The 17,892-nt window shown below is 41.6% G+C and overlaps 1 protein-coding gene across 3 annotated transcripts in view; it reads left to right on the top strand.

Moving 5' to 3' along the window:
• Positions 1-10,151: 10,151 nt before the first annotated feature.
• The window catches only part of FMO1 (flavin containing dimethylaniline monoxygenase 1), a 31,643-nt gene continuing 23,902 nt past the window's right edge, over positions 10,152-17,892 (top strand). The window contains exons 1-2 of one of the 3 annotated variants that reach the window (XM_037825363.1): positions 10,152-10,211; positions 15,396-15,538. In XM_037825363.1, the coding sequence (XP_037681291.1) occupies positions 15,407-15,538 (132 nt within the window). In that variant the 5' untranslated portion in view covers positions 10,152-10,211; positions 15,396-15,406. Of the gene's footprint in view, positions 10,212-10,248; positions 10,314-13,668; positions 13,803-15,395; positions 15,539-17,892 lie in introns of those variants that run through there. The other 2 variants (XM_037825362.1, XM_037825364.1) reach the window with 2 other exon arrangements.

The raw sequence follows: 17,892 nt of genomic DNA, 5'->3' as shown, positions 1-17,892 counted from the left end.
ACTAAAAGTGACATTTTTGAGGAGCTGCAGCCTAGGGAGGAACATCCTAGGAGAAAGCCATTCTGAAACCAGAACTCTGGAGCAGATGCCAGCCATATGCCTTCCCCCCTGACAGAGGTTTCCAGACGCCATTGGCCATCCTCCATGAAGGTACCCGATTGTTGATGTGTTACCTTGGACAGTCTATAACCATAAGACTGTAACTGTGTGACCAAATAAACCCCCTTTTATAAAAGCCAATCCATTTCTGGCGTTTTGTATTCCGGCAGCATTAGCAAACCGCAACACCTTCCATTATGCCAACCTTAACTGCCATCCAGCCAAGCCACATGACTCGTTATTCTAAAAAGACTGCTGTCTGTGTTCTTTCCGTACACTCTTCCACTATTGCCTCCCAGTCTCTAGTAGTTCAGATCCCATCCTTCCTGCAAGGCCTATTTCCCATCAAGCTTTTCTCAGTCTCTCCAGCCAAAATGCATCTCCTCTGCCTCTGTATTACCAAACCACTCCATTTCAACTCTTCAATAATGGTTACCCTTTTGCCCTCTCCTATTAAGTTACTTTTATAGTTTTTTATAGTTTTCATAGTTTTTTATATAGTTTTTTTTATAGTTTTATAATTTACTTTTATAGTTTCTAGAGATGACACCTCACCTTTCTGGAGCTTAGTTTTCTCATCTGACAATAAAAGAGGGGAGTTAGATGATCTCTAAAGGTCATCCAGTCTTAGAATATTTTCCATGATTCTGTGAACCTAATGTAATTCCTCTGCTAGGCTGTAAGCTTCTCGAGGACAGAATCATGTAAATTTTTTAATGAGCATTAAACTGAACGCTGTTTATTTCATGTTCACTGTCACTAATGGCAAAGATGACAATTTTCTGCCTAGAGGCCAACAAATCCAACTTCTAAAAAATACATAGAGTAGTATACTGGGCACTCATCAGAAGGACGCAATTATGCTTTGGGACCAAATGATCACAACAAGTCATTGGGTCATTTAGGAATGGAAGGAACCAAAGAGACTGGTCTCAGATGAGGAAACAGAGGCCCAGAGAAGTCAAAGCACTGCCCAGGTCCTGTGGCCAGTCAGGGCTCTTTAACACCATCTGGCCCTCCTTCCACCACCCAGACTGAATAAACCACCATAAGACTTGGCTGCTTTACTCTTGTGGAAGAAAACTGAGTGCCTAGAAATTGTATTTTTATACCTAAATGCCTATTTTTGGAGGGGGGAACTAAGATGGCGGCTAGCTGAGACAGGGCAAAAAAAACGCCTCCGTGAAAAACACTAGCTAAAAAACAGAAAGTGACCTAGAATACTGGTTACAGCAATGCACCAACTGGATGAGGGCTCCTAGCTCCAGAGGTGCCGTATACTTGGTGAAACCAGGAGTCGGCATTCTGAAACGAGTGAGTAAGCTGGCTGGAAGACCCGCAGCCGTGCGGTGGGCTGGGGAAGCCAGGGTTCAGCGTATGGAGACCAGCTGGCTGTTTTTTTTAAAAAAAAAGAGCAGCTCCAGTAGCAATTGTGGGAACCACGCAGTAAAACACAGCAAGAGGGGGCTGGGCTGGCCTCTTGCTGTCTAGCCAGGAAGATAGCCCACAGCAGATACCTTTGGGTTCAGGGGAATGGCGGGGAGAGCCGGAAGCAGAAAGAAACCCTGCAGCTAGCAGCTAGGCCCCGGAGGGCTGGATAAACTCCTGCCCGGGGCCGTGCCCCCAGCCCAAAGCCCCACCAGTTGTCCCAGAGCTGGGAAGGAGGAACAGTGCGAGGAGGAGGGGGCTGAGACACTCCGCTCAGCCATTTTTGCTTCGGGCTGGGAGTGTGCCGCCACATGGCCCAGCGGCCTGGGGCTTCCCTTGTGGGATGGTGTGCACTGATGACATAGCACAGCCTTCCCTTGGCTGAGCTACTGGAGGAGCGTGGCTGGGAGGGGGGATCCGCTCAGAGAACCCAGGCACGCTAAGCCAAGTCCGGTGGTTTGTGGATCAGCGAGAGAGAGAGGCTGGGGCTGAACTGAAATGAAGGCTTAGACTCTTGGGGAAGCCTTGAATCTCCAGGATCCTGGGGGATTTGAACATTAGAACTGCCCTTCCTCCCTGGCTACCCATACACACGCCCCACATTCAGGGCAGACAACTCCAGCAACACACCCAAACTGAGTTCTCCAACTGAACCCACAAGAATCATTTCCCCAAGCAAAGCGGAAAAAAGGTTGAGAACTGACTCGAGGGATATAGGCGACTCACAGATGCCATCTGCTGGTTAGTTAAAGAAAGTGTATGTCACCAAACTGCGTTCCTGAAAAATTAGATCGATATCCCTTTTTCTTTACAACTTGAAAGAGCCCTATCAAGCAAAACAAATGCCAAGAGGCCAAAAACAACAGAAAATCTTAATGCATATGATAAAACCAGAAGATATGGAGAATCCAACTCCAAACACACAAACCAAAATATTGCAAGATACAGTATACCTCGCAAAATTAATCAAAGATCTACAATCGAGGAATGGAAACATGGCAAAGGATTTAAAGGACATCAAGAAGATCATGGCCCAGGATATAAGCTACATAAAGAAGACCCTAGAAGAGCATAAAGAAGACATAGCAAGAGTAAATAAAAAAATAGAAAATCTTATGGAAATAAAAGAAACTGTTAGCCAAATTAAAAAGACTCTGGATATTCACAATACAAGACTAGAGGAAGCCAAACAACATCTCAGTATCCTAGAAGCCCACAGAACAGAAAATGAAAGAACAAAAGAAAGAATGGAGAAAAAAATCAAAATGGATCTCAGGGATATGATAGATAAAATAAAATGTCCAAACTTAAGACTCATTGGTGTCCCAGAAGGGGAAGAGAAGGGTAAAGATCTAGAAAGAGTATTCAAAGAAATTGTTGGGATAAACTTCCCCAACCTTCTACACAATATTTTAAATACACAAAGCATAAATGCCCAGCAAACTCCAAATAGAATAAATCCAAATAAACCCACTCCAAGACATATTCTGATCAGACTGTCAAATACTGAAGAGAAGGAGCAAGTTCTGAAAGCAGCAAGAGAAAAGCAATTCACCACATACAAAGGAAACAACATAAGATTAAGTAGTGACTACTCAGCGGCCACCATGGAGGCAAGAAGGCAGTGGCATGACATATTTAAAACTCTGAGAGAGAAAAATTTCCAACCAAGAATACTTTATCCAGCAAAACTCTCCTTCAAATTTGAGGGAGAGCTTACATTTTTCACAGACAAACAAATGCTGAGAGACTTTGCCAATGAAAGACCTGCCCTACTTCAGATTCTGAGGGGAGCCCTGCTGGAGGAGAGACAGGGAAAGGAGAAAGAGATATAGAGAATTTTAACAGACATATACAGTACCTTACATCCCAAAGCACCAGGACACTCACTTTTCTCTAGTGATCACAGATCTTTCTCAAGAAGGGACCATAAGCTGGGACATAAAACAAGCCTCAAGAAATTAAAAAAAAAAAAAAACATTGAATATACTCAAAGCACATTCTCCAACCACAATGGAATACAAATAGAAGTCAATAATTTTTTAACTGTAATTCCACTAGTCACTTCTACATGATATAAAATACACAAACTCTAAGGACAAATCAGTGGTTTTGAACTCAGTGTAAAATATGTAATTTTAGACAACTATATAAAGGTGGGGGAATGAAGGAGTATAGGAACATAGTCTATGTGTCCTATTGAAGTGAAGGTGGTATCAAAGAAAAACAAGATTGATATAGATTTAAGAGGTTAATTTTAAGCCCCACAGTAAACACAAAGAAATTATCAGAGAATATAACCATAGAGATGAAAAGTAGAGTTTGGGTTAAGAGAAATGGGGGAAGGGGCAATGGGGAGTTAAGAAATGAGTGTAGGGTTGCTGTTTGAGGTGAAGGGAAATTTCTAGTAATGGATAGTGGAAAAGAGTATTACAACATTCTAAACGTGATTAATCCCACTAATGAAAGGCTAGGGAGGGAGTGGTATGGGAAGATTTAGGCTGTATATATGTTTCCACAACTGAAAAAAAAAAATGAAGTCAGTCTAACTAGATGACAATTGAATACTAAGGATGAACTTGGATGGGACAGGAAGATAGAGGACAGGTGGCTCAAAGGGACACAGTTGAGACATAAGGAAAAGTAATATAGAATGTGAGCTTTTTATCATTGTTGAACTATTGTACTTCTTAGCTGCGCTTAATGGGATTGCATGAAAGAATGTTCTTGTTCATGGGAAGTGTATACATGAATTATAGTGAATGCTCAAGGATGTGTGCAGCTAACTCTCATATGTTCAGACGACAGAGCGATAGATGATGGATGATAGGGAGGGAGGGAGGGAAAGAAATAACAATGTGACAGCAAGTTAAAGTTGGTGGATTGAGCTACCGGGGGAGGGGGGGGTCAGGGTATGATGGAATTCTGTGTATGGGGCTAGTATTGTTTTTGCAACTGTCCATATAACTTTGAATTTACTTCAAAATTAAAAAAAAAAAATGCCTATTTACATATGCTATGTATTCTGAAAGAAGGATCTTAATTTTAACTAATAAAAAGAGTTTTATTGTTAGAGAGTTCTATACTTTGAACTGCTGGTCAGTAGAAAAGTGATTGTGTAAGAGCATCAATTTCTCTTTGTACGGAGCTATTTCAAGTTTTAGCAACCTAAGAAATCTGGATAAGGTAAAAGCCAGCATTTGTGGATTGTTTATTATGTTCTGGATGCTTTAAATAATTCAATTTTATTGAAGTATATTTAATCCTGATGATCCATTTTATGCATCAAAAAACTGAGGCTCAGAGTAGTTAAATGACTTTCCCAAATTATGTGTCTTATGAGTGGGCTGAGCTGGGTTTTTCTCCCAGGATTCTCTGGCTCTGAAGCCTGTACAAATTGGTGATATACAGAATAATGAGTCTATTAAAAATAACATGTATTATCTCTGCATGTTTCAGTGTCTATCTTATATCCAAGTAGAATATCCTGTTAACCAATTTCATCCCCTTCCTATACATCAAAAATAGAACCGATGCCCAAGAGCACTAAAGAGTTGATAAATTACAAGTTGTCAAAGATTTGAAAATGATTTTAAAATGTTTTGTGTCTAATAAGATAACATCATTAATATTTGCATTAATGAACATGTTATTTCAAGTATTAGGGTATCTGAATAAGAATGGAAACTGCATTTGTTAGGGAAAATAACTTCACAAGTGCCTGGGGGAAGAAAGAGAGACTTTGAGGGACCCGGGTTTGGGCAGAGTGGGGTTCTTCAGAAGAAAAGGGAGAAACTTTCAAGTTATTTGAGAGAGGAAGGAAGGAAATTAATTAAGAACAGGAAAGGAGAGTAGAACCAGTGAATAGCAGAATGCCGTGTAGAATGCAATGTGACCACTCCCTCAGTAAAGTTATTAAACTCACAAAATATTTAGTAGAGGTGGACTTTTTTAAGGAATAGAGAAGGAGCTAAGCTCCACACTTAGATTGGTATGGGGTAAAACAATGACAGCACAGTCAGAGGCTGATGCAGTTATAGAGATGGCCACAAAGAAATACACAGAAGTTATGGGGAGGGCTGTAGATGCTCACCAGCCATAAAATTGGGGGCATGTGCCACGGGACAAGGAGACCCCAGCTGATATCCATGTTACATAAATTATATTCCAAATGAGTTCTCAGATTGCATAAGTGTTAGAAAGGTCTCTGAAAGGGTTTGTGTATTTCACAATACACCAGCTTGGAGCTCCTACTCCTACAAGACTTACAACATCTGGAAAAATCTGAGTATCCCCCTTAAGCAGGGGGTTATGACCTGCAGTTTATTCATTCATCAAATATGTTATTAGGCACCTATTATGTGTCAGACACTGTGCTATGCTCAGGATACCGAAATGAATTTAAAAAAACAGATGCAAACCTTTGAGGTTTAGGTAATTGAGTTGATCTAGTTTTGTATTCAGTAGTCACTTCTCCACTCATTAATCTCTGTATTCAGCAGTTATTTATTAAATGCATATTATTTGCAAGGTATGTTAAGTATACATTAAGTTGTGTCCTTCAAAAAATAATGAAACTTTAAGTGAGTTACACAGGATCCACTCAAAAAAAAAAAAAAAAAAAAACTAAACCAATTATCTCTTATAATCCCCCAAAAAAGCATATGCAGAATAATAATACACCCAAAATTGAGCACCGGAGTGACAAAATAAATATGAGAATAATATTAGACAGGATTCTGTATTGCAAATAACAGAAATCAATTCTGCTATCTTGGGCACATGGGGGATTCTTGGAGGCATAAGGCTGGTCTCAGGTGGATGAGAGCCTGGAAGAGCAGGCTTGGGAGACAGGTGGGAACCCAGAGGCCTCTGGACCACAGAAACAATCTGTCCCGGATACCCCACTACTGGTACACATCACCACCCATGGACACAGTTGTCACTATACTCTGCTGCCACCATTGGTCACTGTCATCCCTACTACAAGCTATCAAGATCAAAATTCCAATTCCCTCACAGGAATTTCTTTTTAAATCCCAACTGGGAGCATCAAATTGACTAATCCTGAGTGACCCACCTGAGCATTAACTATGAGGGAATGAGGTGAGGGTAGATTTCCCACACTTGGGGCTCCAGCATCCACAAAGACTCTTCATTTGGGGGATTTCCTCAATGTTAGGAAGAGGTTTCAGAATCTAAAAGGATACCAAACACTAGGTAGCTGCCATTCGAATTTGAAGTAGCACGGAGTGTGATGGATATGAGGCACTGAGTATTATTCTTTCTCCATTTAAGATTACTCAAAATATCATAGATTAGTCCTATCACTTTGTTCTTTCAATATTCATTCTGCAAATATTTAGCAAGCACCTACCATTTTCTAGCACTATACTAGATGCTGGAGAAAGGGGAGTGAACAAAAGTGATGAGAACCCTGTTCTCCTGGAACTCATATCTGTAGCACTTACAAAGCACTTCCACAAATATTGTCTCACCTAATCCCCTCTACAACCTTGTGTGTTAGACAAAGCAAGGATGATTATCCTACTCTACAGATAAGAATGTTAAGGCACCATGATTCCTTTGTCAGTGTCCTTTCTGCTTTACCCCAGTATACCTCACTATTCTAATTTTGTCACCACGTAAGCATTTCCCACTGATTACAGAACTCCTTGGTCAGGTGCAAGATAGAACTCTTAGTGATACGACAGCATGTAACTCACTGTTGCAGGCATTCCCACAAAATTCTGCTCAATCTATAAAGACATTTAAGAAGATGTCTTAAATAAAGAAGGTGGCTGCCATGCACCCCAATCTTTAGAGATAGAGGTGTGAGTTATTGAATCACCTTTGTTGGCAGATAGAAAACCCATTTCCGGCAAAATAATTGGCCTCCAGTATGCATGGTAAAACCTCTACCTCCCCTTTCAGTTATCATTCTGCAGGTATAAGGACTTGGGGAAGTACCCCCTAACCTTTTAAGTATATGTGCATTTTTAAAAGAACGCTAGTTTGCTCTCTAATTATTTGTTAAATTGCACTTGGAAACTTATCACTTCTATGTATATATGCTATACTCTACAATTAAAAATATGACTTAAAAAAAAAGAAATTATATTTGGTGCCTGTGCCTGTTTGGATGTATTACGTCCCCCAAAACACCATGTTCTTTAATGCAATATTGTGGGGCCGACGTATTAGTGTTGAATAGGTTGGAATCCTTTAATTGAGTGTTTCCATGGAGATATGACTCAACCAACTATGAGTGAAAAGTTTGATTAGATAATTTCCATGGAGATATGAAACCTGCCCATTCAGGGTGGGTCTTGATTTAATCATTGGGGTTCTATAAAAGCACTCACAAACAGAAGGACCTCAGAGCAGCTGCAGCTCAGAGAGACATTTTGGAGATAGCCATTTGCTGATGCTTTGGAGATACTAGCCCAGAGTTTGCCACAAGAAGCTAAGCCTAGAGACATTTTGGAGAATGCCATTTTGAAATGCAACCTGGCAGCAAGCCGACACCAGCCACATGCCTTCCCAGCTAACAGAGGTTTTCCAGACACCAATGGCCTTTCTTCAATGAAGGTATATTCATGTTTATGCCTTGGTTTGGACACTTTTATGGCTGCAGAATTCTAACGTTGTAACCAAATAAACTCCCTTTATAAAAGCCAATCCATTTCTGGTATTTTGCATAAAGACAGCATTAGCAAACTGGAACAGTGCCTCATCCTTTTTTCCTAGTCATAAGTTCCCCTTTTGAGTGAACACCCCCGCAAACACTGCCCTGGGTATAACCACAACTAGCAAGGTATGCACCTCCATATGATTTAGATGATAAGAGCTACCCTTAGCTTCTCTGCATGGCTCTTTGCATTGCTTCTCCAAAGGGCCTTTTCTGTTTCTGCCCTTTAGCACTGTATAATTTACTTGTAAGGCATGTATCTCCATATGGCTTGGATGATAAGAGCTGTCCTCAGCTTCTCCCAATGACCCTTACCTCTTTTCTTGCCATATAGTTAGGAAAAAAAAAAAAAAAAGGAACACTAAGGAAAAAGGTATCTGCAGCAGAAGATCTGTGTAGCTAGGGAGTCTATTAATATTGGGGGAGGGCAGATTGAGGCACAGGGAGTTGTGGTTGTTTTTCATTTGCTTTTAGCAAAAAAAAGCAAAAAAATTACACTAAGCCAGTCTAATTGACAACTAGGACTAAAACTAAGAAAATGCTATGCTCTCTTTCATCTCTAAGGTTCAATGACTCTGAATCTAAGTCAGAGCAAGGGGGAAAAGGAAAGGAGATGAGATTCCAGAAGGAATACAACAAAGGATCAAAAAAAAAAAAAAAATCCCTCTAGTGCATCGTGCAGTAAGAGCTAGGTATGGTGCATTAACAACCAATCCACAGATCTCTATAGCTTAAAATAACTAAGATTATTTTTCTTCCATGCCATGTGTCCTTTGGGGTTGGGGGTAGGTGCTGCTCATCATAATCACTCAGGTATCCCTGCTAATGGAACAGCTACCTTGAAAGTTGCTAGAGGAAGAGAAAGTTCTGTAGGGTCTCACACTGGTCATTAAATGCCCTGGTCCAGAAATGAGCCCTGTTACTTTGACTCAGTTTGACCAGAACTAGTTGCATGGCCCCAACTAACCACTAGAGGGCCAGGAAGTACCATCCTACCATAGGCAGAAAGTAATAATTCCTAAAGAGCATTATTGCCTACCAATCTGGCTTCTCAGAGTCTGGGCCCACTTCAGTAAATGTCCTGGATGTATTTCCTCATCTCATGACCTAAAGTACAACTTATTATGAATAAGCCCTGCCTGCAATTAATCAACAAGTTAAAATATAAACATCATCTAACCTTAGGTTTCAAAATCTACATAGCTCTCCATATCTCTTAGACCAGGTTCACCCTGTGTGCTGGGAACTGGCTCATGTGGACCCACTTTCATTTCTGCTAGCTCCAGAATCCTAACCATGGCAGAGCCATCAGTTCAAGGAGTTACAAATGTATACAGTAAGTAACCAGATGTAATCTCTGATTCCTTGAGGCAAGGAAGGTGGGGCCCAGATTTTTTCCTGTTTTGTTATAGTGCAACAGGGCAGAACCACTTCACCGGATGCCCCTTCCTCCGTCTTTGACCCTCAGGGAATTACAAAGCCATTCCCAAAAGGACAACAGGCAGAGTAATGCTTCAGTACATGTAATGGGACAGAAGTGAAATGTATTGTGATGGTTAGGTTCATGTGTCAACTTGGCTAGGTGACCCAGCTATCTGGTCAGGCGGGCACTGGCCTGACGATTGCTGTGAGGATATTTGAGGCTGGTTAATAAACCAACGGGCTGGTTTGTTGGATCATCAGTCAATTGACTGCAGCTGACTGATGACTCATCAAGGGGCGTGCTTCCACAGTGAGAGAATGCAATTGGCTCGATTTGGTCCGGGTGATCAGTTGAAGGCTTATAAGCCGGATGGTTAGAGACCCTTCACTTCTTCTTCAGCTGCCCAGCGAAGCATTTCCTGGGGAGCTCGTCAAAGTTGCCGGTTCGTTTCCTGAGGAGCTCGTCGAAGTTGTCTGTTCGTTTCCCGAGGAGTTCATCAGACATCTTCCTTGGAGTCAACAGTTTGTTGACGGCTCTGCAGAATTTGGACTCGTGCATACCCACAGTTGCGTGAGTCACTTTTACAATTTGATAATCAGAGACATCTCTCATTGATTCTGTTTCCCAAGAGAACCCTAACTAATACATGTATCAAGACTTCATTGTACACTGGTAAGTACCCTGAATCAAAGGGAAAATGTTGGATTTTGATGGAAAGGGAAATCAGTAATTTTTTCTTAAGTGCTTCTCAGTAGACCTAACATGGTCTGAGGCAGTGGTTTGGGGGTTTGTCTACCAAATTTTGGTGTTTGATACAAATGGGGAGTAAAAGGCAATCTCCCTTTGGGGACATAAACCAAGCAGATTTGAATTTTAAAAAAAAACTAACGAAAGAAAAGTAAAACCTTTCAGGCAGACTTTGAAACTTATTTCATGCCCTCTTTTTCTCTTTTTGGCTCTTTCCCATTTTCTTGTCATCATTCTTATATTGCCCTACTCATTTCTTCACCTCCTAGAACACAACCTTTAGATATATATTCCTAGTTTTCCACAATTGTTCTTATTCCAGGTATTCTGTAACTTTGTCTCTGTAAATACACCCGAAATTATCAAGGTAGTTATCCATAAAAATAGCAAATTAAAAAAAAAAAAAAAAAAAAAAACTCCCGAATATGTGAAAATAATCACAGGAACTATTTATCATGGGTCTAGCATGTCCCACATAATATACTAAATGCTTTCTTCACATTAATTGATTCATTCTTATAACAAACTTCTGGGAAAAGTTCTATATCTAGCTGCCTTTCAGGGAGAAGGAAACCGAGACACAGAAACATGAAACTATTTGCCCAAAGTCACACTGTTGATAATTGGCCAACACTGGACTTCAAATCCAGGTCTCTGACTCGTACCGTCCTAATGTCCCATAAAAATCCCAGGGAGATTTACTGCTCACTGAAGTCTGACTGCTTTGAGTCCTTCCTGAGTTACAGTGGTAGCCTGGGAAGAGGACTTCTATTTATTCTACATTTGAAAAGAGGCGATTTTTGAGGAAAGAATCTCTAACCCAGGATATTAGCTCCCAGCAAATATTTGCTCAGTTAATTATTTTTAACATTATTTTAACTGTGGTATAATATATACAGCATAAAATTTCCCATTTTAGCCATTTTAAGTCTATACTTCAATGGTTTTGATTACATTCACAATATTATGCTCTAATTACTACCATCCATTACCAACAGCTTTTCATGACCCTAAACAGTGACTCGATACCTACTAAGCAATAACTCTCCTTCCCTGGTAAACTCTAATCTATTTCTGTCTCTGTGAATTTGCTTACTCTAGGTATTTCATGTGAATGGAATCTTTTGCATCTGGCTTGTTTCACTCAACATCATAATTTCAAGGTTCATCCATATTGTAGCATGTTTCATTTGTTCATTCCTTTTTATGGCTGAGTAATATTCCATTGCATGTATAGTACATTTTGTTTATCCATTCATCTTTTGATGGGCACTTGGGTTGTTTCTACCCTTTGGCCATTGTGAATAATGCTGCTATGAACAGGCTGAGCCTGATGCTAGAAGCTGTGAGAAATTCAGAGACAAATTAAAAAAAAAAAAAAGCCCTGCTTTGGGAGAACATATACCCTTATGTAGAGAGAACACTAGCATATATGGTCAAATTAATCAACAATATAATGCAGTCCCCTGTTGTTGGGTGTACACTGTAGTTCCTCTAGAATGGCAAGCTCACCATAGGGTCAAACAGTCACAGATGCTCTGTGGACCGTCTCCAGCACTCACTCTCCCTGCTCACTGTCTCTGGAGCTCTTACTCCCCTTCTCTACCTGTTGAAGTACTATTCATCCTTCAAAACCTGGAGCAAATATTATTTCCTCTGTGTTGCTTTCCTACCACCCCAAAGTTAGAATTAGCCCCTTCTTCCTTCATGCTCTTATTGCAATTTATACACAACTCTATTTTAGTATGCTACACAGAATATTGTAATTATTTATTTTTAAGCCTGACTTTCACAACAGATTGGGAGCCTCTGTGGAGAAAGCATCATGCCTTATTCATCTTTTGCACGGGCTTGGGTTAGCAAGTGTTAGATGCCTGAATTAATCCGAGAATGAATAATAGAATCTCAGAATTGACAAGACCCTAGAGGTCATTTAATTCCACCCTCTATTTGAACTATTAATTTCCCACTTACAATTTCTCCAATAATTAGTCATCTAGACTGTCCCTAAAGAAAGCCAGTTTCAGAGCTTGAGATGCTGTTTCCAGCATCTTAAGCTTTATATTAGACTAAAATTTGCCTCACATGGAACTTCTTTGATTCTACCACTTGCCACAGTTCTAATCCTTCTCTACATGATGATCCTTCAAATATTTAAAGGCAGAAGTTTGCAATACAGTGTCAGGCCCTTGTAATAAGAGTCAGCACTGATAACTTCTTTTACAGAGTGAGCCCAGGGCAGTTCATTTCCTTGCCCAAGGCTCCTCACCAGAGAGCCAGGTCCCTGGCTGGGCTTCTCTCTAATTCGGTTCACAATTGATTTAGACAGGTCCTTTCTTACCAAACCAACCAGGTTTTTTTTGTTTGTTTTTTGTTTTCAATTGGCATTACCTGTCTGAAAACACACCATCCTGGACAAGGAAATATAAAACACTGGTCCTTTCTACTCCAGTAACCCATCCCTCCTGCCCTGGGACACCTCCCCTGGCCATTAAGGCAAGATAAACACTAAGTGCTGGCCCTTCTCCAGGGAAACTACACTTCTGCCTGCTGACCTCCACTCTAGTTTCACTGGGGCCATCCTGGAGACATTGTCCCACCCTCTTTCTCGATGCAGCTATGGGAAATGGCTTCGCAGTCTTTCTTACAAAAGAAACCTGCTTTGTTTCCTGATGTCGTTTTGAATGCATGAGTATCTTGCTATGATCAGACCTGCCTGCTGCTTTTATGGAGCCAGCATGCTTCTGGTTGCAGCTGCAAATGTATTGATATACTCAGTTCTCCCTTTTTTTTCCTACAATCATTTTATCCTACAGCCTTTTTTTTTTTCTACATAAAAGTGACTGTTGTTTATTAAATGTCTACTATGTCCACAAAAAAGGGAGACCCAAAGAAGGTAAGCAATTTTCCTATGTCACTGAGCTGGTCAATGATAGAGCAAGGATCCAAAACAAATATGTGTGGTCCCAATGCCCACATTTATTTCATTGCATCAGCTGCCTCTCTAAATGTAGGTAACTCAACTCCTCTAGAACCCAGGAAGGGGGAAATTATATAAGGCTGTGCTTTCTATATTGTCCATTGGGACCCAGAACATGACTTCCCCTAAAGGTAATCTACTAACCTTTCTCTACTAAATCATATCCAGTAGCCTGGGGTATAGAGAAGAACCAGCCCATGTAGAATATATTAAAAAAGAAAATGAACCTTTCCTTTCTTTCCAAAAGTATTTATTGAGCATCTATTATATTATGATCCAAGTGCTGCCCTAGACACTGAGGACACAGACATGAGCAAAAACATGAAGTCCCTGCTGTTGAGCTGCTTATGTATCAGTGGGCCAATTCTCTCAGGATTCCAATCTTAAAAAGTGAAAAATGCATATCCAGCTGTGAAACAAGGAAATAGTAAATGGTAAGGGAAACTATGTTTGAGGGGAAGGGTAGGTGATGGTGGGCATTTCTAGCATTTACTGTGATCAAAAAGGCATGACCCCATGCTTTAAAACTTACAATCTTGGTGGTAGGGTGGGGGCTGTCACAAAACCAGACAAGGGAACACCACCATGATTTAGTGCTAAATGCCTGTGAAGTTGACCAGGAATGTTATAGGAATGAAGCAAACAGAAGCTCTTTGATGCGAAAAGCAGAAGAGGATGCCAGTTTTGGAAAATGTTTTTAAAATTATAATAGCTTACATTTACTGAGCATTTTTTAAGTGCCAGGAACTGTTCTAAGGCACTTTGCATGGGTTAACTCGCTTATCTCTCACAAAACACTACAAGGAAGCTACTAGTAATATCTCTACTTTTTTTTTTTTTTTTTGGATGCACAGAGGGGTTAAATAATTTTTCTAAGACCACAGAACTGGACTTTAACCAGGCAGCCTGGATCCACAGCCCAATTGCTTAACCAATAAACTACTGGCTATTAACACTGGGCCTTGTGCTAGGTGATTTGCCAGCCTGTGTCTATGTTGCCTGTGCCATGTTTCATGGAGGTGAATCAGCATCAGAGCAACCAAGGTGGGATGGTTTTCCATGTCATCTTTGCACCACACACCTTCCCCAGCAGCCACCCTCCCTCTTCCACTGGTGACCATCCTCCGGTGACTGGTGGTAGCAGGCCACACAGACAGTGCTTGCAGGCCCTGGCAGTGTGCCATGGACTGGGATTCACCCAGGGCAGCACTGCAGCAGCACAAGTAGTGGCCGCAGTGTCTTGGCTCCTGGTCCCAGCTCTCCCACCCCAGCCTCTGTGTGATCTTGGGTGATGTCACCCCACCAATCTGAGCTTCATCTTTATATGTTATAACAAGACCATGTCTAATGTGATTGGGAAAGCCATATGGGCCACAGTCCCCTTTGTCCAGTGTATGGGTGGATGAGTAGAAAAATGGCAGCAAAAAAAAAAAAAAAGGCACCCTGTGTTCTTTTTTACTTTAATTGTTCTTTTTCACTTTAATTTTTATTCTTATTATTTTTGTGTGTGTGGTAATGAAAATGTTCAAAAATTAATTTTGGTGATGAATGCACAACTATATAAGGGTACTGTGAACAACTGAATGTACGCTTTGTATGACTGCATGGTATGTGACTATATCTCAATAAAATTGAATTAAAAAAAAAAAGACCATGTCTAAAAAATGTTCCTTTTTGGGTCTGCTGCTCTAATCAACTCTAGGATGAGAGTAGGGAGGCTGGAGGCAGTAGCATGGTCAGAATGCAAGACTCTGTCCACCCCCGTCCGGGGTCCAATTTCAGCCTCCCTGCCAGAAGCTACAGCCTCAACAACTGTACTAACATTTGGCACCAGCTCTGAGTGAGGGGTGGGAACATAAAAAGCATGGGGATTAAACCAGTGACCTGAGCTTTTGACACCAGCTACAGGGGATTCAAACTGAGCAAATCCTTTAATCTTCCAAATTCTTTTTCCTGGTTTGCTGGAGCCACCAAGGAGGGGGTGGGGCTTTCACTTGTGAATAATAAGCTCTGCTTCATTTTCCCAGAACTGGAGAACATGGTCAAGCGAGTTGCAATTGTGGGAGCTGGGGCCAGTGGCCTGTCCTCCATCAAGTGCTGCCTGGAGGAAGGACTGGAGCCCACCTGCTTTGAAAGGAGTGAGGACCTCGGGGGGCTCTGGAGATTCACTGTAAGTCAGGCTTCAACAGTTTTGTGGTTTGTCTTTTGGAAAGGGGCTTGATCAGTGCAAAAAGATGCATATATTTATTCCACAAGGGTTGGCTGCCCTGGGAAGGGGCTAGAAATATCTTCTGAACAGGGGTTCCTGAGGGCTATTGAAATTGATAAAAGAAAGAGGCAGGGCACAGGCTGAGCTTGGGTGGGAGGTGCATCTGCTGGCTTACAAACTTTAAACATGGCCAAGAGGGAGAAATGTTTCCAAAGATGCCTGCAAGGGGTAGAAGAGGACAGAGTGACTGGGACAGGCCAGGACAGACCAGGACAAGGAAAGCAGTACCCGAATCAGGGTGTCTGAGGCAAGGCCAGAGACTGCTGTGCATGGGACTGGGTGTGAAAGCAGAGCTGGAGTTCTGCCCCTGCCTGCTAGACCAAACTGCTTTTACCTGTTTCTTTTTCCAGCCCTGCCCCCTCTGCATTACTGGTTCAGGGCTTCGTGTGGAATCAGTTCCATACTTCAGCCCCTGCTGTCTAGGCACTCCTAGTGCATGCCAAGAACAATCGGAAGTAAAGAATGTGGATTTGGAGGCTTTTCTTTTTCCCAAAAAAAAAAAAAAAAAAAAAAAAAAAGAAGCAATATTCTCAAATCTCAGAGTCTGGATCAGAGAGGGTGATGGGAGGAATACTGAGTAGAGGAGACTGTAAGGCCCACCCTTAATGGCCTGGGCCCCAGGGGATCACAGGGGCCCTTGTTTGGGGCCATCAAAACCCCAAGCTAAGCAGGGAAAGCATCCTGTGAGCTCCATGGCTCAGCCAGGAAAACATTTGCTTCAACTCTCTCCGTAGCTCCTATTTTCCCTCCTTCTAGCAAGGACAAGAATATTTCCCATGAGCTTTAAATTGCCAAGGAGAAAGTTACCAACAATAGTGAAAAGGAGAAACACATCAGATATTCTGACCTGAGATCCCCTGTGGGGTTAAAAGAAAGACATGAAATACCCCCACTTACAGAAGGGCTGGAATTTGGAACTGGACTAAAGTATTTTCTAACAGAGTGAGCAAATTGCCAGAGAGGTTAAAGGCTGCTGGTCTGGTCACAGTACTCTCAGCATGGGCCAGCTTGGCTCATATAAAGAAAAATTGCACGTCTCGAAATGGACCAATTCTCTCACCAGTGCAAACCGTTCTTTCCAAAGGGGGCTAAATGAAAGAGCACATCTGAGCCCATGATTCAAACACTGTATTTTCCAACAGGGTGGCAGGAGCCTGATGTCCATGCAGGAACTTTCCCCTCCCATGCCCTTTGAAGACATCGCTAATCAAGCGTGATGGCTTTCCCCTGACGAGTCTCAGAATCCTTCTCAACCAAGTACTCCAGACAAACTAATCCGTCAGAGTTGGGAATTGGCTCACAACATGAAACTGCCCCATTAGAAGGGTACTTAGTAGATTTATTTGGTTAAAGTAATCTCAATTGAAGCTAAAAGTGAGCCCAGAGACCAAAAGCTGGACTTTCATATCTTGGGGCACCAAACAAAAATGTTTTGTATATAGGCCGCAGACACCTAATTATTAACACCAAAAAATCATTGATCTAAGAATCAAGAGAAATCAAGGCCCCAGTTGTACCCAATCGGCTGTGTGACTTGGGCAGGTCAAACACCTAGACACAAAGGTGTGGGGGACACAAAGATGAGAAGACTCACACTTTCCTGGGAGAGCTGAGTCAGGCACATGGAAGAAGGCTACACGATCTTGTCAGAAGCAAAGTGCTGGGTGTCTAAATGAAGGCAGGATTATATCCACTTGAGAGAAGCCAGGGAAGGCTTCATGGAAGAGAGGGTGCGTGACAGGCTTTGAAGAATTTCAACAGGCAGAAGAGACTGAGAAGAAGATATCAGGGAGGGAACTAGGAAAGAAAGAGTGTCAGGCATGTTTGGAAAATAAAATAGCTCATTGGTGTGCATATGATACATGTAAAAGGAATAATGGGAGGGGAGGTGGGTGGCTGGAATGCTTGACTGAGGTATTCACACCCAATTTTAAAGCAATAGGGACAAAGGAGCAAAATCAAGGAGACAGCTGGTTTTTATGTTTATTTTTTTATTTGTTTTTGTTTGCATGATGGGAAGACCCCAATGTAGATAAAGAAAAAATATTCAGATGATGGGAAAAGATAGAATATGTAAGTCCAACTTGGGATGAGATCCTAGCAGCAAAAGGAAGGAATGGAATTGTAGGCACAGGTGGAAAGCTCAGCCCTGGACGGTAGAGAGACTCATCTTCCCCCAGGGACTAGAGAGGGAGGAAAGTTATCGCTAAAGAGAAATTTTGAGGTAGAGGGGAGGGAAGGTGGAAGGGCACACA

This window comes from Choloepus didactylus, chromosome 2, assembly GCF_015220235.1.
Source record: "Choloepus didactylus isolate mChoDid1 chromosome 2, mChoDid1.pri, whole genome shotgun sequence".
Lineage (NCBI taxonomy): Eukaryota > Metazoa > Chordata > Mammalia > Pilosa > Megalonychidae > Choloepus > Choloepus didactylus.
The sequence above is the reverse complement of the archived record's forward strand: the minus strand, read 5'-3'. Positions and strand labels throughout refer to the sequence as shown.